Source organism: Ciconia boyciana, chromosome 8 (genome assembly GCF_034638445.1).
Source record: "Ciconia boyciana chromosome 8, ASM3463844v1, whole genome shotgun sequence".
NCBI classification, from domain to species: Eukaryota; Metazoa; Chordata; class Aves; order Ciconiiformes; family Ciconiidae; genus Ciconia; species Ciconia boyciana.
The window spans coordinates 53,939,660-53,963,690 of record NC_132941.1 but is presented as its reverse complement, the minus strand read 5'-3'; the positions used below and the strand labels follow the sequence as shown (position 1 = coordinate 53,963,690).

The 24,031-nt window shown below is 42.9% G+C and overlaps 1 protein-coding gene across 1 annotated transcript in view; it reads right to left on the bottom strand.

Moving 5' to 3' along the window:
• Nucleotides 1-317: 317 nt before the first annotated feature.
• SORCS3 (sortilin related VPS10 domain containing receptor 3) overlaps nt 318-24,031 on the bottom strand; it is a 320,923-nt gene continuing 297,209 nt past the window's right edge. The window contains exons 20-27 of the mRNA XM_072869960.1: nt 18,521-18,654; nt 14,350-14,473; nt 11,516-11,628; nt 9,522-9,653; nt 7,505-7,604; nt 5,272-5,377; nt 989-1,149; nt 318-382 (exon numbers count right to left, since the gene is read on the bottom strand). Of these exons, the coding sequence (XP_072726061.1) occupies nt 318-382; nt 989-1,149; nt 5,272-5,377; nt 7,505-7,604; nt 9,522-9,653; nt 11,516-11,628; nt 14,350-14,473; nt 18,521-18,654 (935 nt within the window). The remainder of the gene's footprint in view (nt 383-988; nt 1,150-5,271; nt 5,378-7,504; nt 7,605-9,521; nt 9,654-11,515; nt 11,629-14,349; nt 14,474-18,520; nt 18,655-24,031) is intronic.

The window sequence follows — 24,031 nt, the reverse complement described above, 5'->3', positions numbered from 1 at the left end:
GGTACTATACCTACCTGTTGAATTTGAATACTTAATTCCCATTCTGTATTTAACAGGAGGCTGGCATTCAAATCCTGTTGCACACTTGACTCATTCTTTCCTTTTTCTTTCTAATCTGACGCGTATTTCCTAAATATGAAGAATCCCTGCTATTTATGAATGCAGCCCTGGTAAACAGAAAAAGCCCACCCCATCCCCTCCCAAATGATAATAATGACATATAACTCTTTCTTTTTTCATAATAATAATAATAATTATAACAATAATAATTACAAATAAAAAGTCAGAAATGTTGTAGACCAAGTGGATTCTCAGTATTAAACACTAGTGCAGTTGGGGATTTCCTTTGTGCTTTCACTGTTGGCAATTGTTGAGATGCTTCCTGTGGAGGAGAAAATGGAGAACAGAGTCAGTGCAGTGGCTTTAACAGTTTGGTCTATACTGCTTCCCACTCCTTCTTAGGGTGTGCTTGTGTATGTCTAAAGACAGCAAAGGTTCTTAAAAGTAATACATCCCTTTTTTCATTTGCAATAAGCATGGAGCATGCAGAAAACCTGTTAATACAGCTCAGCTGACCAGCAGTAAACTCATTAAGCTATTAGAGATATATTCACTTGTAATGATAGCACACCAACAGGGTAAGCTTGGCTCAGCTGATTCTTCTGAGGGTTCAGGGAATTTGGGACCCCTCCACAGGAGAGACAGGGTCATGAGCAGGCATATCTGTGAGCCACAGCCATTACAAACTCCTATATACCTATTGCTTTTTCCAGGTTCCTAGCCTGGTCATGTAACACTGTGAGAAAAGCTGAAAAACTGTAAGAAAAACTCCCTGTAACTATGTTGCAGAGAGAGATTTTTTTCCCTATCTCAGTGCCTCAGGCTCTGCTTGTATCTGGGGTCACAGCCACTGACTCTTCTAATTCCCCAATGACTAACATCTTCACCCAGACTGTGAAACAAGCTCTAGCCAAGGGCTGCCTCTCACCCATCACTCGCGTGTCCAGCTCTTTGTCCATCAGCTCCTCAGGGTCTGTGAACTCACTCAAAGTGATTTTGGGGGCATTTTCACTTTGGCTGACAGAGCCAATCATTTCCTGCTCCTTGTCATGCTGCACTTGGGCATAGATGTTAATCCAAGGGATTTTCCTGTGCAGGAAAGGAAAACGAGAGGTTATATTTTGTAACACAGGGATCCTTGGCATGTCATTGATTAATCAGACCAATTAAACTGAGACCAATCCCACAAATACAGCACTGGCAGTGATGCAAAGTATCAGCTCTCAGAATGGCGAAAGCACCACTGTAATGTTCAGCTCTGAAAGTGCCATTAGCATCCACTAGTTCCAACACCAGTCTAAAGCTACCCCAAATCTCAGGCCGCTGCCTTCCTATCCTGTGCCCAAAGGCTCCCCCAGCTGTAAACCTAAATGTTCTGGCCCTGCCCTTTCATATGAGAAGTTGTGCACACAGCGGACACTGCATGGAGATCAGAGAGCAGCAATCAACTAAGTACAATCAGCTGCAATTGCCAGCTCTCTCAGTATTTATTACATGATCAGTGGTGCATTGGAAACCAGCAGTAAAAGTCAATTTGACCACTACTATCAACTGACAAAAGAATTGCTAGGCTTGTTTCTATTGACAGGCCCGCACTGACTCAGTAGGAATTGCCACATCAGAAAAAGTTATAAAGAATTGGTCCTGCCTCAGAGTACAGAAAGGACTTGAACCTCATAACACCTACCTGAAGTCTATTTGTTACCATTTCATTACAAAAACAGGTTGCCTTGCTACAGATCATACAAGTTTGCAGGGACTTATTTTCCCTTGCTGCTCAGGAAGCCAAGAAAGTGAAGGGATTATGTCTTCTTCCTTCTTCCAAGAGAAGTTAACTTGGACTGCTAGAACGATATCCTTGAAAGTCAGTTAGTTAGACAGGTAGTTAGATAGGCCTAGACAGGTAGTTAGATAGTAATCCCTGCAGGAATGCAAGTTTAAAATGAGAGAACTGAAAAGTAATGTGCTAAGCATTGTGGGGGTTGCTAGGATTATCTGTGTGTAGTTGCCTGTTGGAAGGTGACTGTTTTTTCTAGTGCCCTTAAAAGGACTCTGTGCCATGCAGTCCACACTGCTAAAATGAGGAAAATTCAGATAATTTTTTCAGTTCCTTAAAGCACACAGGAGAGAGAAAGAAGATGTGTTCAAAAGAGGCTATATAAAATACCATCTCTTTATGCTAACCTGTCGCTGTTGGGTATGTCAGAGATTGAAAGCAGTGGAAATTGCCTCAACTCTCATGAATTCAATAGATCTATGCTGATTTCACTCTGGTGAAGTTCTGGCCTCAAACAACTTGTGCTATTGCCTTGATTTGGCATTCTGTTCTTAACCAGCAGCAAGTCAAGACATATTTGGGATGTTTAGCAGCAGTTAACAAACCTCATGTTCTCCTCCCTTTCTCTTACCCTTTCTTTCTAACCTTCAGACATGCCTTACAGATCACTAGAAGACATAAACACTACACAGGGAATGCACACATTGGATGAGAGAGGACAAATGCATTCCCATAGGATTTAAGTGCCCAGAATACATCTGAAGGTGTGTAGAGATGTGGACACAAGAACATGCCTGGAGATATTGGAAGACATAGTTTCGCTTCCAAACAATGCAATGGTAGAGAAGTGATAGTCTTCTGAGCTTTGAGAGGAAAGGTGAGAAAAGCTCTTTAGAGTTGCGAGGCAGAGAGCCTCCAGGTACTTCAGAGAGTCACGGAAAAAAGAATCTGAAATGGCGGTACATATGTGCATCCATATACACATACCTAATCCTGCTGTGCTGCCAGCACAGACACAGGTGGCCACAATGTCCCTCTGCACATCTCTGAGTGCACACACTCCTGCACTCCTGTCCCAGGACCCATACACACAGACTGCCCCATTGTCCCACTATTACTTACCACCCATACACACATAGTATTGACCTGCTGTATGCTCAATCTCCCAGAAAAGAAACAACCTTTTTACAGATTATTTCCCTACTTTTCCCCTTTCCTTCCTTTTCCATCTGGACCTCCTCAACAAGCATCTCTCTGGCAGCAGTGTTTAACATGCCTGCTGAGTCTATAACTTGATGGACTCATAATAAGCAGTCTGTGTGCAAACCAGCAAAGCACCGATTCTATAAATTTGTAGAATTAAAAATTCATGCAGGTCCATGCTCTCCCCACAACCTTTTCCTGTAAGCAGCAGTTCTGTATTCAGGCTAGGATCGCCGTTAATCAGAAAAGTACATATTGCTAATGGACCTCTGCATCACAGAGCTAGAGGAAAGCTTTTGTTTTCACGTCCTTTTTCCATTAAGAATTGTTGCATGCTCTCAATTCTGATCCATTGAGCCAGAGGTTTTAGAGAGAGCTGAAAAGTTGCTCTCTGTTCAACCAGGGTTTGTCCTCTTTGGGACAGAGCAGGTAAGAGGGGACAGCAAGTTGATGAGCTTTGGGCTAAGCAAAGCTGATGCTTTAACCACCTTCACACTCACCCCCAATTTGTAATGCATTGAATTTTCAGACAGATTTTAACAAGGCAGGGTCTTCTCAGCCCTGGAGCACAGCACAAGGCTGACAGCTGCTATGCTCAAGGCTCAGGATGCTTAAATAGTACAAGAGTCAGTTTTATGAGCTGTAGTAGCATAACGTGACCTGGAGACTGCCAAAGCAAAGTGGATTACCAAGCTCCTTACTGATCTCTGGCAGCCAGAATATACAGAGCCTTCTTCCTGGTAACTGATCCCTGACCGCAGAGCCAAAGACATTAGGCCAAACCTAAGAAACCATCTCACCAAGACACAAAGGAAAGCACGTCTTACAAAGGGTTGTACCTACATCTTCACACATCTCCCAGAGAAACTTCTTTGCCATCCTCATCCTACATCTGGGAGTGAGAGAAATCACCAGCTGCCTTCCCAGCACATTATTAAAGCAATGCCTTAAACAAGTCCCATGTCCCATTCCCCATTCACCTGGGAAGCTGTATTCTACCTCACAGAAGCAGAGAGAGGGTTTCAGACTGCAACAAGCAAGGCACGCTGAAGGCCTGGAAATCTGCACCTGAGCAGATTGGCACATTGCTCTGGAAATTGTCCTGGGCCACTGAAGTCAGTGGGAGCTTGCTAACTGATCTTCATGTGCACAGGATCAAGCACTAGAAGCAGTGCCACCCACTGATTTTGACAATGGTTAATGCAAGAGGTTAGAAATGAGGGGAGCTTTAAACCTGGAGGCTAGGATACATGCCTGTCTTATCATTCCATTTTGAATATAGTTCGTATCCCACTAACATCATTAGAGAGTACTAGCCTTATCTTGGGCTGCAGAAAAGCTGGAGAGAGAAACGTATAGCTGAAATCTGGACAGGAAAACTCTAGCTTCCCAATTTGGAGGAACTACTCATGTCCAGAATTTTTTTTTTTTTTTAAGTCAGACTCAGCTTATGCTTCTAGTACAATATTTTGCCACTGAGCAGGATCTAGGCACATAGACGGTTTAACACAGTAAGTACTGTACTGAATGCAAAGTTCCTCCTAAGGAGCTCCATCTGCCTAAAATATATTCTCATAAGGCAGCCCTTTAGCAAAAAGGCCATTTTTATCCCACATTTTGTCTCATAGCTTGCAGCAGCAAAGTGCCATGGGCCACCACAGATCCTGCCTACTGCCTGGAAGCAAAAGTTTTATATTAACATCTGGCAAAGAAAATCTCAGTGCAGATTCCTAAAGGCATTTTGATGCTTACCACAAACCTTTCTGGCTTTGAGTCTCCCTCTCCTAACATAATCACACCTATTGCTTTGCAAGACTAAACTATTCACTTTGCAACATATAAATGAGATACTCTTGCACTACGGCAGTTGGCCAGATGGATATATACTGTATGAAGACATCCATCATGTGATTTTTGAGTAAGTCTGCATTCTATAGCTCAGTATGCAGTAAGCACACACGGTTCCCATTTCTGGTCTGTGGTTCGAACAAATTTGCTGAAGCAGGTCACAGCTTGATTTCTGAGCTCTTGGTGAGCTTTCAGAGCACCGGGTTTGTGGTGGAAGGGCAGTAGGTGGTCTTCTCTCTATATATGAGAAATTGGGAACTATACTGGTCTAAGTCTTAGGCCAGCATAACTTGCTCTACATCTGCAATCCAGGCACTGCTCTGCCTAGATTGCCTGTAAACCACCCAGTGTCTCCTCCCATCCCCCAAAGTTTCTCAACTTACCTCTTGAATTTGTAGATTAAAAAAACAGCCAAGCCTACAAACACCACAGACAACAACATCAGCATCGCCGAACTGCTATGACCTGTGCTGGAATCAACAAGGGGTGCTGCAGAAGGAAAGGCAGAGCATTACATTTACAAGATACTATTAGGGAACACATAACTACCAGAGAGCTGAGCTCAACTCTGTCTTTGCCACATCTGCTTTATCACCACTGCATGGTGCATGCTGTTTTCAGCAAGACCAATCAGTAAGAAACAAATTGACTCTCTTGTCCTTTGAAAGCCAAGCTCCTTTTTCAAGACAGTGCAGTCTAACATCTCCTAGTTAAAAGGTACACCAAGCCATGCTTAGCTGAATGGCTGATCACTCCTGTGTTAATGCTCTGGGCTATTTCTTTTCTGGCTTTTCCAGGTACTGGAGTGGAAATGAAATTTTTGAGGTGTGGCTTAATACATGTCTATTCCCCTTTGGAGAAGCTACCTCAGAGCATCCATGAACAGCATGACTCCCATCTTCCAAGGACATGTGTCTGTCTCACATGTGACAGGGATCTGGTCTTGTAAGAAGTCTCAAGGTTCATCCTTGTATTGGACCTTACAGACTTTTTAATTGAGTCAGTTTTCATAATGTGGAGGAGCCGGAAGTAATAATCCTGGACCCAAGCACACACTACATTATAACGTTTTGGAGATTTGATCCATCTGTCCTTGACATTTTGGGTGGGCTAAATAATGTGTATTACTATACCTTGTTTATGCAGCTATTGCCACAGCTCATCCAAGCAGATCATCTTAATGGCCTGAGCACTGTGCTGAGAATCAAGAGTCTGATGAGAAGTCTCTAATGATGCTCAAATGATTATAAGTAGCAGCTGAGTGTTTCTCACTCTGCATAAATATTTGGGTTTGGTTTTTTACTGTTCTCTATTCTTTTTCTGTCACCCATAAGATGGGAACAAAGTCTACGCAAATAGAGTCACTTCTGGTTCCATCGCCAAATTTTCACACCTAACAGTCTGATCCTGCCAGTATTCTGCTTCTGCTACTTCTATGGACTCTTTCATGGAAAAGAACTGACTCTTATTTCACCTTAGGCAAAATATTATGGGAATGGTCATGAAAAAAATGCAGCATCCCCACTGGGGGTGTGTGTGCGAGAACAGTTGAGCACTGAGCACTGTAAGCTAAATCCACACTTTGCAGTGTCTTACTAGAACAAACCCAGATTCTGAACCTGGAGACTGCACATATTTGGATCTCATTCCCAGTTTTGTATATTAACTCATTCTAGCCTACTTCTATTAACGTCTGACTCTCACCCCCAAACACCAGTCAGAGAGTGAAGGCAAAAAGGCATTACCTATAGGATAGGTCACGAGCCTTGGTTTAGCCCAGCTCTTGGCTCTCTGTGAGTCTCATGTAAAAAGAAGCTGAAGTGTATTCTCCTGGGACACGAATCCCAATCTTTCAGAAAGGCTATCAGCAATGTCACATGCATAAGATCCCACATTTCAGATAATTGCAAGGGCAGTCATAAAAAGCAAGGGCAAAAATAAATCCATCATCTCCTCTGTCATCACTGTCCCAGCAGTAGCTGAGAGCTTCACATTAGCCTGGCTGAAATTCTCAGTAGTAGCTGAGAGCTTCACACTAGGGTGGTTTAAAGCAAAGGGGGTGATGAAGCTTAAAGCGACTATTCATTACTCTGTGAAAACGGAGATAGGTAGCACTGAAATTTAAATAAGTTCTAATTTGTAGAAGTCAATATTCAGGCACGTATTCCCTGTAAGAGGGATCTAGATCTTCTTTTCATGAGCACTTTGCCCCTATAAAGCTTCTTGACTAGTCATAACATTAACAAGCCCTTTGCAATAAGGATTTGATCCAATATCCAGGAAAGTAATACTCCCACTGAATTCCACAGGTGCCCAATGAGGGCTTAATTCACCTGATTTTCTAAAGCACTTGAAAAACATCAATGCACTAGTTAATTAAGCCATAGGGAACTCCTAAAAGGTACTTCTAATACTTGTACAAACTGGTGCATGAAGATGCCACTGCTGGATTCCATTTTTAACACTTCCTGCTTCTACCACAATGTCTCAATACAATCAGTCCTACATATCCCACTAGCACATACCAAACTGTGAGTGCTCTGATGTAGACTGGTTGTCCTGGAGTTGTCTGAAGCCTCAAGAGAACCACAGCTATGCATTTGACTCCACACTCACCTAATGTTAACTGAGTAACATACACAATGACTTCAACACCAGGCTTCAGTTCAAACTGGACCAGGTTCTGGTTGAGAGCATTAAAAAGGATTTCTACCACCTGATGAAATAATAAGAGTTACAGGTAGTTACAATATAGAAGACAGCAAGCTCTGGAGAACATTGAGGAATGCATGTAGCTTATGAATGGTGACTAACATGTCTTACTGGCTTCAGGAAGAGAAGGGAAGTGAGAGACTGAGGAAGTGGAGAGAAATATGCACATGTGCTTTAGATGGAGTTGCGTGTTATTGCATGCAAGTCTCCCTACAGAACTTTTGAGACTCACAGGGTATGTTGCTATACCTCTCCTAGGAAGCAAACCAAGAAAGTCAGCAAATTTTTTTCTTTTTTGGGTGGTAGGGGAGGAGGTAGGGTAGGGGAGGAACTAAGCATCTTTTCACCCTTCACGATGTCCTGTGAGTTTGATCTAACGCACTTGGAAATCACTCACATATTGGCCTTGCATTGGTGGATGATGGAACTAAGTTAGGTAGTCTAGCCTAGTAGCACTTCTTTACTCACATTGATTCAGGACAATCCTAGTCATGTAGCTCCTGTTTAAATAGGCTGTTGGGGATTAGACCATCCAGTTTTGAAGATTAATGGCAAAGTTGCTATATTCCTCCTTCTTTTAGAAGAGGGGCCTTGGACTGAAGTTTACTTATGGCTCAGCAACCCACTATGACGTGTTATTTGGTTGCTTCAGAGCACATACGTGGCATGCCACACTGGAGCCTGAGTTTGTTAATGCCTAGTCTCCCTAGAGTAGTTCTGATGGCCAGGGCACAGCTACTGAGTAGTTCTGGTGGCCTACTCTTCAGGGCAGAGCTCCTCAAAGCAGAAGCCAACAACAGGTGCCAAAGTACAACTGAGTATACCATCAAATAAAATTAGAGCACTAGAGCTTCAGGCCTCATGGTCAGCTAGTCAGAAACCTAATCTAAGATGTCTGCACAATACTGATATATGAAATATTGACACAACACCTTGTTTGGAGGAAATTCTAATATGGGTAGATACTACTGAACAGGATGGAAATGACTCCAAGAAAATCCTTCCAAAAAGCCTTCCAAACCTTCCTAGCACAATGCATCTCTTCTGCACACTCACCACCATAAATTTATGAGGCCAGCTTTGCTAGCTTCCTAGGACAAATGTACTACTCAGCGAGGACTGACTTTGCTCAGTGGGTGACGAGCTTCCACAGGACTCAGCAGTCCTCCGAATTATTTCATGTTTGATCACAGAAGAGTTACTCCACCAAGAGTTACTTGGAGATGGGCTCACACATAGCTTGCATGCAGTAAAAATGCTGCATACAAGAACATTAGCTGGAGCTAAGCAGCCTTTCCAGCAGTACTTCACTCCTTTGCCTTTATAGAGCTGATTTAATCACTTGGTAATTCTAGCATGAATGCTTCAGCAGACTAGTGCTGTTGTTCCTAGCTCTTCCCTTGCCTGCATATCACTGTTGCTATTCATCACTGTAATTACCTATTTATCTAAATGGATGGATATTGTAACTTCCAAATATAGTTTGCACACGCCATTCGCTGCAGCAGGAAAAAGAGATCTTGTTCCAGTGATATACGAGCTGAAGAGCCTGATTTATTTTTAGTAAACCTCAGTATATTACCTTGCTGCTTTGGCCTCTGTCTATTAGCATTCCTCCAGGGTGTAGAGGGAGTACATATTCAAGGTTCCTTTGGCCATAACTACTGTAATAAGGACACACCACTGATCTAGGAAGAACCACTGCTGGTAGACTGTGACATATCTCGGTGAGGTATTAGAAAAGCTCATTTTTCCTCTAAAAATCATTTTCTTTAATGGCAGAAACTGTACTGCCAGAGTCCCAGATGCACCCAGTTCCATCATACTTATTGTAAGTCATTTCCAGTGCTGCACAAGTTAAGGGCCCCATCTGCAAATGGTATACTAGGAATGTATGTTCCATGAATCCTTCTTTCCTTACTTGCTCCAGATCAGCCTCACTGCTTTTCCTCCTCTCTGTTGTGTTTTTATGGGGCAGTATGAAGAGTTCAGCAGAAGTAGGCAGCCCAGGAAATACAGCTACCAAGATCTGTTCATCAGGGATACCAGTCACCTAAAAGAAAAGTAAAAAGGAGGTTTCTAGCTGCTATTCTGTTACTGATGTTTCCATTCACTACAGGAAACTGTGCTCCCATCAAATTGTTATTTGCCAGTTCCACTGTAGGTGCTGTGGTCCTAATGAGCTGTTCTGCCCATTTGCTGTGTCATAAATAGAGGTTCTGCTAATGATTCACTCTACTTCGTTTCTAGAAGTAAATGTAGGCTTGACAACACCCCTGGACCCAAAGGTCTCAACCCAAAATCCAAACCTACCATGTCTCCAGATCTGAATTTTCCATATAGTCCTTCTCGCTACAAAAGAATGACCCAAAATCAGATTCAGAGAGTCTGGCTCAGAGCGACATATGAAGAAAATCGCCTGCAATCACCTTCTAATATCAGGTTATGGGGATCCACATTTGCCATACATGAATAACTTAATGTCTCCAGTGGGAGACTTTTTACTACTGGGGCTGATGAGGAGGGCTGTGCTAGGAACTGCTCAGTTTGCTGAACCAAGAGTCAGTTCCACACCTGACTCTCACAACTGTCTTCAGCATGACCTGCCCACTGAGGGTACTGCCTTCCCTCCTCAAATCCAAGCTGTACATCCTTAGTAGGGCAGGAAACGTCTCCTCCCTCAGAAACTCTCTGCTATACGAGACTCATTAGCTCCCTGGTCCTACCCCACCTCAGGCTCCTTGGCCTCATTCCTGTACTGAAAAGTGTCAATAGGGCAGCCCATTCCTGATGATCCGTCCTATAAGCAAAGACCACAGGCTGCAACCAAATAGTCACAAAAGGATCTACAAGCAAGCACTTCTACATGATTTCTACTGTTGTCTGTAACCGTCCATAGCTACAACCTAATTAATTTCTTTTTTCTGCAAGCTTGACTTTGAATACAGTAAAAGGGAATAACAGTTCAAACAAATGAACTTCGTGTTTCCTCAGGATGGGAAAACAATCAAGGAAACTCTCATAAACTACAAATTTTGAGTGGGCTGCAGATGAGAAAAGCTGAGTAGGAATGTACTTTCCCTGTAAAAACAATCAGCCTCCATTTCTAAGAACAGCTGTAGCTGAAGCAAAAAAAAAAAGCAAGATACATTTTTGGCAGAATGTAAAAAACACAAAAGCTTGCCTAAATCTATCTCCTGATTTCACACAAACCAAAGTCCCTGGCTATTTGATATCATAAATTATTCTGTCCCCTTTCCTGCAAGAATATGAGTGCTAGTTTACATATTCTAATTAACCCCAAAGGAAGATTCAGTATCTTCCACCCACAGGAGTCTCTCTTTGTCCTGTATTTTAAAGGTAAGTTTATTTTCCCTCTGAATCCTCATTTTTTGCCCCAGTTGGAAAGGAAGTAGAGCTTTATAACGTTCACCAGTTGCTACACTTAGCTGCATTAGAAGACTGAGTATCATGAAGAGGTAAAAATATCTTCCTCATGCATCCAACATACTACAATGTCTGTCTTCTGGGATGAAGTGGATCAGCTGTTTAACAACACACAGTAACACTACCCAAATGTTTAGAATAGAAAACAGTAGATACTGTAATGTCAATTTGACAAAATAAGAATAATAATGATACTATTACAATCTAGAATTTGTAAAGTCCTCAGGGATATTAAAAGCTAAAAAGCACCACAGAAACATTAATAAAAGTAATTATAATATTTCCACAAAATTCCCAATATAGTTTACCTCTGTAAAAAGATCCAGCATATTAAGAAGCTTTTTATCGATTTAAAATGATAGCTTCATTACTGCTGTTCTTTCCCATTCTTTTAAGCTAGTGTGTTGGAAAAGTGCACATTTTAACAGCCTAGTCAATGTTAGTACGGAGGAGGAAAGAGATGCTCACCTGTGCTAGAGCTCTCTTGATGACTTTGCCAATGTCTTGTCTCCATTCAGGGATGTCAGGGTTATGGTAGTCCAAGTTGGGAGAAAATGACAGGAGCTGAGATTGGAAATACTCTGAAACAGAAAAACAGTATTTATGAGAAGATTAAATGGGCAGTGTTCAGGGTACAGCCAAGGGTGCAGAAGACAACAGGAAGACCATAATTAAATTATCCTAAAGCAAGAGAGAGAGGAAAGGCTGAAGGAAGAAAAAGGGCTAGCTATCACTAAGCAGGACAGAAAGCTTGCAAGGAAAAAATTCTTATAAAGGTTCTCATAAAGGACATTTTGCCCTAATTGCCAACTTGTGGCTTTTCCCAGAAGAAATGGAAGCAAGAATGAGAGAGCTGAGAGGATGCCTTCCCTTCATGATGCCTCTGGGCTTTGTAATTTTGCCACTCAGCTTCATCAGATTCTGCTTACAAGGAAGTTGACCAGTAAATAAGGCGGCATCTGGCTGAAATTTGGAAGGTCTGTGCAATTGCATGCATAGTGCTCTGCAGAACAAACACTTCCTGTAAGTAATGTTTTCAAAAGCAGGTATTATCTGTTTGCTTTCCTGGAGGGAAGCCATGAGTGGTTAATACCCCAACAAATCAGAACCCAGTGGTGGTAATGACTGGCTAATCAAGCAATGGCTATTCATGAAACACTTTAAAATTACTTCCTAATTGACTGATTGCAGGGAGGAAGAAAAACTTCCTAGACTTCAAATACACAACAATTTAAATTTTTCTCCAATTCCAACTCTTCCCTCCGGTGTCACCAGAGACCAAGCCTTGAATCTTTATGACAACTGTGCACAATGGATTTGGGCCAGTGGGAGGCACAGATCCAGGGTGGGAATCACACACAGAAATAAGTTCTCAGGGTAGAAGACTCTGCTTTCTGTTTTTGGAGATGTGCTGTGCCTCACCTTGAAGCACTGGATCTCCAGACACTTCAAATAAATACCATTAATCATTTGTAAGAGGGTACCAGTTTTAGATCAAGATAAACCAGCCAGAGTATAAATGAGGAAATCCACAGAATAGCAGGGATGTGCCAGCACAGCATTTATATTGCACCTTTTGCAAGATCTGTTCTTTCTTTTTAGATGGTGCAGTATATTTTTAAATAAAACAAGCACCAAAGAGAGCAGGAGAACTCTCTCAAGTTCTGAAGGCTTAACCCAGAGCCTGATATATAAAGCCTTTGACTTTTGAACCCTCAGTACCGTGTCCAATTTATTTTTTGAGTAAATTCTGGTCTGTTAATCACAATTTGAGAAAACCCTGAATAAATCTTCTCCACTGCTAACACCAGAAAACCATGCCTTTCTGCCTAGAGCCATAATAACTTAACACAGGACACAGATTAGGATACAAATTTAGCAGAGCACATGTTTACCAAAGTTGTCATTTTTTTATGTACTCAGACTTGGGCTGATCACCAGACTGGGGGTCTGGAAGGACTCCTTCCTTAGACCAGGTCAGTCTGCAGCATGGCACGCATAGGACTATTTGGACATTCCAACTGGATCAATTTCTCTTTGTGATAAAGCCTAAAGCTTTGGATCTTTTAAATGGAATGGCAAAATTTCTCACGAGGTGTTTAAAAACAGAGAATGAGGAGCGCTTTATGGCACGTACCAGGACCAAAGACTGAGATCACCTGTGGGAACACCTCTCAGATACGCTTGATTCAGGTTTATTCCAGAAACTAGTGGAAAGATGCAAGTTTCCCAGAAGTAAACACTGCATTTTGCAATGCTTAAAATGGTCAAGTAGAGGGTTACTTACATTTGCTAATAGTGAGTTTGGGTATTACTAAATCATATTAAGAAATTATTAAAGGCCATTGCATTTCACAGCCAGGCAATCAATAAATTTCTATTTAGCTGGTTGTTAAATCTGAGCATACAGCTTTCCAGTCACCAGCAGGACATTTATTTATATTTAATTACTGAAACAAGACACACATAGTTCAACTACACAGTGCAACCCCAAGTTATTTGAAGCCCAGGTCTCTCAATAAAACTTGTTATCCAAAGAAAAGCTTGTCCTCAAATGCTGGATGCCGGTAACTAGATAAGGAAAATGAAGACTAGCCCAGGGTGGAAATTATTCTTTGGAGAAATCTCAAAGACCTGGTCAAAACTGCTGAGAGAGCCCTTCCACTCAGCCTTTATCAAGCCCCAAACTGTGTAAGCTCTGTGGTCTGACAAAGGGTGCTTTTTGAGCCCATGATGTGCAGACATGGCAAGAACATTCCAAACATTACCCACAGGGAAGTCCAGTGGACACACTCAGACCTCCAGCTGTGGCATGGAAGATGGGCAGACACACCAACAACAGAGTCATTTCTGCCCCCTGTTTTCCACACCCCTCCAGACCCCTGCCATTTATACAGTCACTGTATAAAGAGAAACACCAGCTGTATTCAGGCCACCTTAGTGATGCACTATGACTACTTCTTTCCACAGATAGGAAGCAGAGGGAAGGCAGTCTGGCTACAGACTCTAAGTGTTTTTTCTTTTGGGAGCTCCCAGTCAGGGTTCCCAGACACACCAACAGGCAAAGGAGACACCAGCCACTTTACTACAGTGCTGAGCTTACAAATTTGGCTAGCTGCCCCATCCAATTCACTTCTGTATTTTGTGATCATGACACATCTGAGCTACTTTGTTTGCAGTTTGTCTTCAGAGGTTCCGCCAGGCACTAGGGAGTTCAGAGAGTTCATTTTGGTTTAGCAGTGACTGTCTGTTCTTCACCTTTAGATACCCCCTGAGATCAGATTGTAAAAGGCTGAGGGTACCATGCACTGCAATCTCCTTGGTGTCTTGGATGAGGGTGTTGCCTGCAGAAACCTGCACAGTGACAGTGTTCATCCCCTCCACGGCGAAGATGTATGAGATGCTGCTCTCCAAGGTGATGAGGGGCTGCAAGAGGTAAACACAGATGGTAATTTCAAATTCAGGATGAGATTAACTCAGGATCACAACATGCACCTGACTAATCCACCAGGCCACGATATCCTTCCTCCCTGATAGAGAAATGGTGCTTCAAGCTTGCATGTCCTGCTAAGGCATAAATGTGACTCAAACACCACCCAGTGAGAACTGTCCCATTGGCAAAGTTTTATCTCACTTCAGTAAATGCTTCCTGAAATATTCTTCGACTGAACTGCAACCCATTATGCTATGAATATCTCAGTTGAGCACAGTCAACAATTGCAGAATTAGCGCTGCAGAATGCAGTGTTGTACACACACAGGCATGCACACTCAGCACAGTTGCTACATCAGCTGTGCAAAACACAGCGTCCAGCTCAAACCAGCATTTGAATATAAACCAAAGATGCAGGTGCTTCTTCAAACAATCCATATTGTTCAGATTCAGGACCAGCCCTTGCTCTTATAAGCACAAATCCATCTATCTATCTCAGAGCAACTCTGCTCAGGACAGAGTGACGGCACCCAGCTTTGCCCTGTCCATGCTTTGAGCCTGTAAGCTAGCTCCAACCATAAGCTGGCAAACCATGCTAACAAGACTGAAAGCATGGCATAATACCTGCCGACACTGCTGTCTGAATGTGGCTGAATCATTTCCAGAGTAAAGCTGACCTGCATTTAGCCACCTCAGAGCCCTGGCAGGGAAGGCTGGCTTTATCTACACCTTCTCAAACAAAAATGTCCTTGATAGCACTACAGTTCTTCTCTGTGCACAGGAAACTCTCACACTGGTACACATCTAGATGAGAAAAGTGCACCATGTTTGGGAAAAGAGATTTGCATATTGAAAATCAAAGGTCTAGCCTTCGCAGTGCCTTTGATCTGACAGCTGGTCTATAGACAAATCTCTTGGTTTAGGTTAAACCATTAAAATGGAAATAGTGATACTAGCCTCCATTGCAAAAGCACTTAGAGGTCTAAGAACACAGATGAAACCATTGTACCATTGCTATTGTCCCTTCACCACACTGCCAGTTTGTTTCCAGAGGAAAATCCCTAAACGTTCACCTTCCAGCTCTCATGCTTCATCCCATCAGACTGCCAATTTGCCTGCATTTCACAACAGTGGCCATGCATGCCATTTTCATAGCCAAATCAAAATTACCACTGGCATACACCAGGCTGGCAAACACACTTCCCTCCCTGCAGAATGCCACCTTCCTTTTACCGCCTCATCCATGAGCTGAAAAAGCAGTAGAAAAAAAAAATAATTCTGTTTGATCATAGGAGACTCACAGACCAAGTCAGCAAGGATGCCAGCTATTGCTAGCCCTGGAGGCCTAGCTAACATATAGTTAGACATGCACACATCCTGGACAAGCAGAATGGGCCTATATCACACTGCATGATATTAGCAATCTTCCTGGAGGTTACAGGTTTTGATTCTGTGCAAAGGCAGATAAGAGGAACCAATCTGGCCTTTAAAATTACAATTTTTCCTTTTTGCATGTGTGTATGCTGAACATTCCATTATCATGGATGATTTCACCTCCATCATGGAGTTTCAACATTCAGCCAACTCCTTAATTTTAATTCAAGCACCAAGACCTGGAAACTAACTCTAAATTAAATCAAGTAGTTTAAGGTTCATTTGCTCAAACCTATTAGACAGCTGGACACATTTATTAAGCTGGACCTGTGTTAATCCAAGCAAATTGGCTTTTGAGTACACTGCAAAAATCAGCACAGTAGAAATTCAGTACAATGGTTCCAGCAGGGTGGGGAGGGCAGCAGAAAAGCCTCAGCCGGGTCATTTGAGTCTAAGACAACATTCGCCTGTGCAGCAGCACAGAGAGCACCTTAGTGAGATTGCACAGTGACACAAGACCCATCTGGTTCTGCCTGGGATGCCTACAGGCTGAACAGGAAAAGAAGCTGCAATCCCTCAGCATGGAACCAGAATATTTCACCTAACAATACCAGTCACTATGCACAATATTACACACCTCATCCTGTAATTCACACACAAATCAGTGTCTCCACCTTCCACCTGTACTAAGAGCACCACAGTTTGCCCATGAGTGGGCACAGAGAAGGATCTGACATGTACATTAAACATCCCAGAAGGAATTTTGATGTGATGCAGACCATTGTCCTGAAAAAAAAAGGTGGCTGCTGCTGTTATGTCTATATCCTTTGCCTGTCCTCTGTCAGAGTTGAAGTTGAAGTACATTTCATGAGGTAGCTGGAGATAAAGCTTTGCAAAGAATGAAAGGTGCTCTGGGTCTTTGATTTGGCCACAGCTAAGTGGCACCATCTTTGCTAATCCACATCTCAATATATTTCAGCAACGTGTACAGTCAGTTCAAGGTATCATCAAGATCAGCTACTCCATGCACAGCTACGTCCAAAGCATCCATCCCAAACACATCCATATCTGCTTGTACTCTGTTGCCTATGGGTCTGAAATTTAAGCTAGAAGATAAAACAGACATCATATTTACAACCCAGGTGCAAACACCATGAGAGCTGCATGGAAATCTTCAGCAAACACCACTGCTTTGCTCTACTTTTTCTAGATTACTTTCTATTTCAAAAAATCTTTTTTAAGGCCCTATTCACAACCAACTTCTATATTAAGGACAAAAGCAATGGCAGGAAAACTCTGACACTTGGGTACACTGGAGTGCTTAAGCAGATGATCAAGTTACCAGTACCTAAATTGCCTCAGATGTACTTTAACGGCTGTCCATGTGTAAGCACTGAGCCAAAAGTATATGAACTGTAATGTGATTTTACATCCCCCTCCTTCAGTGCAGTATAAACTATGTGGAATTATCTGGTACTTCTCATGTGTATATGTGGGTGGTTGCCACAGCTCAGCTAGGGCACAGCAACTTGCCAAGTTATAGTAAGTGGTTTTTGCTCCTGAGCTCTTCTGGTGCCTCAATTATGCTTCCACAAAAATAGGTAAGTTCGTACAGTAAGCTTCCTAACTTGATGTAAAATCCCAGCAGACACAGCATTTACTGGTTTTTTTTCTTCCTGCTACTCTTGGTAGCTAGGATAAGAGGTTAAAACACAAGCAGCTTTGTCAAAGAGAAAGTAAAATACTTGTGTGCCTGCTATTTTTTATCTCAAGTTCCATATTTTATGTAAAATCCCCATTTTTTTCGTCCTGTGATCTAACCTCAATGCCCACCTTCAATTGCAACTCAATAATGTAGACAATGATGTGACTTAAACTACTTTTGTAAATAACAGCAGATACCACATTGCAAAATTATTGGCTGTACATTTCACAATTGTAAGAATGGAGGATAGTGCCTGTGTGTCAGCTGTCTCACTCCTAAAGCCTGCAATAAAAATTGTAGCTACTAAGCAATCTTGCTCTCTCATTTGAAAGCATGACCGCAACTTGTAGTTTCACTTACTTTAATTATTGATAAAAAAGCTCTTTTGCCAATCATTTGAAAATTCACTACAAAGAAGTCTCACCTCTCTGTCTCTAATATATCCAAGATTGTGAACAATGGTCATGGACAGACACAAACAATTCATTGAGAGTCTAGCTTGAAATTCTAGATATAACTGGTTATTTGAACACCAACAGCTTTAAAGTATTGTGTTGGAATCCAGCATTATATACTGCATACTGGTACATAATGGAAACCCCCATGGTTATTTGAACACCAGCAGTTTTTAAACACTGTGTTGAAAGCCAGTATTATCCCATATATAGTGGTGTATAATTCAGTTAAGTTGCAAGTGAAGGCTGGTAATAACAGTGGTCTTCAAAGCTCAGTAGGGCTGATAACAACCAGACGTAAAAAAGTAATGACTTCTAAGAACAACATAAGACAGGAGAAAATAAACTCACAAAGGTTGAAGTTCAGATAATGACAACCCTTTTTAGATAAGGGAAAAACTAAAACACAAAACAAGCAAAGGCAAGAAGTTTTTATTAGGGCTGAGAGAGTTCCCTGTCTAGTGCAACAAGCTTAGGAAGTAAAAATGAACAAAAGGGCAGCTGTACCTTCGTGCTGTTACCAAACCACCAGAAGTAGGTAAGCGTGCCTGCCTGGCTGGGCCAAACTACTGCAGAAATGTTGACATCCTTATTTCTGATGGCGACAAAGGGGACACTCAGGTGGACGTGCTCCACTGGACCTGTGGGAAGAGATAATTCATTATTAGAGGCTTTGAGTTAAATCCTCCCTGCACAGTTGTGAACAGCAAGGATCTTTCCTTTAAATAAATCAAATGTCATCAGCGAGACTCTATTATAGCAATACAAGACAATTTCAGGAGTCAATAAGCAAAAGAAAAAGATATAAGATTAATAAACATAAAATCACACATTTTTTTCTCGCTCTTAATTCTAGGGGAGCCAGAAATGCACATTTTCCAAAGTGCTAATTTCAGACAGGGTCAGCACTGTGTTTAGAAGAATTTTTTAAATGCAGTTTGAGGGAGAACAATGAACTGTCTTTGCACTGGACAGGGCAAGCTGCTACTGAAAGCTTCAGGGATAGGACACGAGAGAAAGAAGGTGTTTTCCTGAAAATAGATCCACTACCAAGATTTGTGGGAAAATCATTTTAGCCAAGATGATTTAAATCTGATTAAATATTAGGCATTTGTGACTTGATTAAATACTCCCTGACAGTTCTTTAGAAGGTATCCAAAAGATTCATAATTTTGGAAATACTTGGTATCTTTTTGACTTTGGCCTGACTTTGAAAAGTCTCTGGGGAGTCAGTTACCACTAGCAAAAAGGCAGGAACTACTTGGAAGATGTGTGCATTGGCATATCAAAGCATTTAGCACTCAGAAGAACTTGTTTCTGAAAGACTTAAAAAATAACAAAGTATCAACGCAAATTTGTGTCCAATAAATGCAAATGTCTGGAATGAGTCCAGTGCATGAAGTTCAGAATTAAGAAGCCAGTTCCTCTCCAGAAAAAACAGCATGTGTAGAAAATACTGAGGTTTTGTTTGTTAGTTTGTTTAAAGCTTTTACTATCATCTCCATTGTTTTCCTTCTTGCTTAATTTTTTAGTTTTTATTGATACTGAATTTACAGGGTGCCTACCCTGGTATGCCCCTCAGATTACTATCCATTACTGATTGTTCAGGTAGGCAGCAATGAAGTTGCAACTAGAAGTCCAAGGGCAATCAAGAGAGGCTTCAGGGCCTTGGGATGACTGGTTAAAGGATCAGGAGCACAAACAGTGTTCTCCTCTATCCTTCCAGTTACCGGAAATGATGAGGGAAGAAACGAAGAGCCAGCAGAACAGTACCTGTTTCCAAGCCTGGTGTCACTAGCAGAATTTTGGGTTTTTTGATCATGGGTCAGTCTACGTGACACCAGGCCTGCTGGTGACAGACGGGCAACACCTGTCTCAAAGCAGGAAAAGGATCTTTGCACAGGAGTTAGCAGGGCTCATTGAAAGAGCTTTAAACTAGATTTGAAGGGGGAAGGGATAAAACCAGGCTCGCTAGAGATAAGCCTGAGGGCAGCACACCAATGTTTGAGGGACTGTGTGCTAGAGAGGTCCTTTGGTCTGCTGTCTCAGTGGAGGTAGGGGATGGAGATCCATGTGGCAGCAAAGATGCAAAGGTTATGAACATGTTAGAACCCATGGAAGTGCCTGAGAATGGTCATGTAGGAATTAGGGCTTCTTCCCCCAAAAAGGTGGCGGGATCAATAGCCCAAATGAAGTGCATCTACACCAATGCACGCAGCATGGGTGACAAACCTGAGGAGCTGGAAGCCATTGTGCAGCACGAAAACTATGATATAGTTGCCATCATGAAAACATGGTGGGATGACTCACACAACTGGAGTGCTGCAATGGATGGCTATAAGCTCTTCAGAAGGGATAGGCAAGGAAGGAGAGGCGGTGGGGTAGCCCTGTATGTTAGGGAGTGTTTTGATTGTCTAGAGCTTAATGATGGTGACGATAGGGTTGAGCGTTTATGGGTAAGAATCAGGGGGAAGGCCAACAAGGCAGATATCATGGTGGGAGTCTGTTATAGACCACCCAACCAGGATGAAGAGGCAGACAAAATATTCTGTAAGCAGCTGGGAGAAGCCTCACAATCGCTAGCCCTTGTTCTCGTGGGGACTTCAACTTACCAGATGTCTGCTGGAAATACAACACAGCAGAGAGGAAACAGTCTAGGAGGTTCCTGGAGTGTGTGGAAGATAAATTCCTGACACAGCTGGTGAGTGAGCCAATTAGAGAAGGCACCCCGCTGGACTTGTTGTTTGTGAACAGAGAAGGACTTGTGGGTGATGTGACGGTTGGACGCTGTCTTGGGCACAGTGATCACAAAATGATAGAGTTTTTGATTCTTAGAGAAGTAAGGAGGGGGATCAGCAGAACTGCCACCTTGGACTTCTGGAGGGCAGACTTTGGCCTGTTTAGGAGACTGGTTGACAGAGTTCCCTGGGAAGCAGTCCTGAAGGGCAAAGGAGTCCAGGAAGGCTGGACATTCTTCAAGAAGGAAATCTTAAAGGCACAGGAGCAGGCCGTCCCCATGTGCTGAAAAACAAGCCGGAGGAGAAGACGACCAGCCTGGCTGAACAGAGGGCTTTGGCTGGAACTCAGGAAAAAGAGGAGAGTTTATGACCTTTGGAAGAAGGGGCAGGCAGCTCAGGAGGACTACAAAGATGTCATGAGGTTATGCAGGGAGAAAATTAGAAGGCCAAAGCCCAACTAGAAATTAATCTGGCTACTGCCATAAAAGACAATAAAAATGTTTCTATAAATACATTAGCAATAAAAGCAGGGTAAAGGATAATCTCCCTCCTTTATTGGACGCGGGGGGAAACACAGTGACAAAGGATGAGGAAAAGGCTGAGGTACTTAATGCCTACTTTGTCTCAGTCTTTAATAGTAAGACCAGTTGTTCTCCAGGTACCCAGCCCCCTGAGCTGGAAGACAGGGATGGGGAGCAGAATGAAGCCCCCATAATCCAAGGGGAAATGGTTAGCGACCTGCTACACCACTTAGACACACACAAGTCCATGGGGCCGGATGGGATCCACCCAAGAGTACTGAGGGAGCTGGCGGAAGTGCTCACCAAGCCACTTTCAATCCTTTATCAGCAGTCCTGGCTAACCGGGGAGGTCCCAGTTGACTGGAGGTTAGCAAACGTGATGCCCATCTACAAGAAGGGCCGGAAGGAGGACCCAGGGAACTACAGGCCTGTCAGCCTGACCTCAGTGCCAGGGGAGGTTATGGAGCACATCATCTTGAGTGCCATCACATGGCACGTACAGGACAACCAGGGGATCAGGCCCAGTCAGCACGGGTTTATGAACGGCAGGTCCTGCTTGACTAACGTGATCTCCCCTTATGACAAGGTGAACCGCTTAGTGGATGAGAGAAAGGCTGTGGATGTTGCCTACCTAGACTTTAGTAAAGCCTTTGACACTGTTTCCCACAGCATTCTCCTGGAGAAACTGTCTGCTCATGCCTTGGACAGGCGTACTCTTCACTGGGTAAAAACCTGTCTGGATGGCCGGGCCCAAAGAGTTGTGGTGAATGGAGTTAAATCCAGTTGGCAGCCGGTTACAAGTGGTGTTCCCCAGGGCTCAGTATTGGGGCCAGTTCTCTTTAATATCTTTATCAATGATCTGGACGAGGGGATCGAGTGCACCCTCAGTAAGTTTTCAGGAAACACCAAGCTGGGTGGGAGAATTGATCTGCTTGAGGGTAGGAAGGCTCTACAGAGGGATCTGGACAGGCTGGATGGATGGGCTGAGGCCAGCTGAATGAGGTTCAACAAGGCTAAGTGTCGGGTCCTGCACTTGGGTCACAACAACCTCATGCAATGCTACAGGCTTGGGGAAGAGTGGCTGGAAAGCTGCCCAGCAGAGAAGGACCTGGGAATGGTGGTTGACAGACAACTGAATATGAGCCAGCAGTGGCCAAGAAGGCCAATAGCGTCCTGGGCTTGTATCAGGAATAGTGTGGCCAGCAGGACTAGGGAAGTGATTGTCCCCCTGTACTCAGCACTGGTGAGGCCGCACCTCAAATACTGTGCTCAGTTTTGGGCCTCTCACTACAAGAGAGACATTGAGGTGCTGGAGCGTGTCCAAACAAGGGCAATGAAGCTGGGGAAGGGTCTAGAGCACAAGTCTTGTGAGGAGCGGCTGAGGGAACTGGGGTTGTTCAGCCTGGAGAAAAGGAGGCTGAGGGGAGACCTTATTGCTCTCTACAACTACCTGAAAGGAGGCTGTAGTGAGGTGGGTGTTGGTCTCTTCTCCCAAGTAAAAAGCCATAGGAGAAGAGGAAAGGGACTCAATTTGCACCAGGGAAGATTTAGATTGGATATTAGGAAAAATTTCTTCACTGAAAGGGTTGTCAAGCATTGGAACAGGCTGCCCAGGGAAGTGGTAGAGTCACCATCCCTGGAGGTATTTGAAAGATATGTAGACGTGGTGCTTAGGGACATGGTTTAGTGGTGGACTTGGCAGTGCTAGGTTAATGGTTGGACTTGGTGATGTTAAAGGTCTTTTCCATGTAAAAGATTCTATGATTCTATGGATTTCAGCTGGTAACTGCTGCACATCAGACAGCACTACTGGGTCTTTCTGGATGGCTACAGAAAGATGGTACACCTTTTAAAACACAGCAAACTGATAAACTATCACTGTGAGAAGGAAAGGATGAAATAAGAAAGGAGTGATCTGGTTTTTCTTGGATAAGGCATTATTTCTGGGAAGTAGGAAATTTGCTGATTTTAACTGAAACGATTTTCTTGTGCTACCTCTCAGCTTTTTAAACATGAAATGGGGACATTAATCACTTCTCCATCTACTTGGATTACAAGGATTTTGGAGACCAAGACCTGTTCTTGTACCACCAGAACATCCAGCTCCAAGCACAATGGGACACTATTCTTTCTTTTGGCTCCTAAGAACGTGTTCTTTTTTGTTTCCCTTTTCCAAAGGGGTGACTACCAGCAAGTCACTGCTGAAATCAGCCCATAGCGAGTACTCTGGGTTCCCAAGAATAACAGGTTGTCCAAAATATTTTGTGACAGTGCATGTAAGAGAAAAATACTAATATCTTCGCTTCCCCTAAAATGAAGGCATGAGCAGGTTGACAGCAGATTCCAGAAAGGTGAAAAGTTGACTGACCACTGATAAAGCTGCCGGGTAGAAAGCTACTGTTGCTTGAGGCCAAGGACCTTCTTTCTCCTTTTTTTCAGCACAGGATTCCAGCACCAGACAGATGGTATAATAAGGGTGATTTATATAGCAGGCATTTTTGTCTGTACCTTTGAGCTTCAAGGTCAAACCTCCTATATTGACTAGTACATACAAATATATTAAAAGTCTAGTACTGAGGTATCTTCTTAATTCAGTTTTAGCATGAATGTAAATGCTTGTAAAATATTTCCCTAGAGATAATAAGCTGGCCACCTAAGAATGCTATAAAAGTCAAAGGAGAGATCTGATAGGCTGAGGAAGAAGAGGGTAGGGTAGCACAACCAGGCCAAGCAACTGCCCCTCATTGCATTCTGCTCTA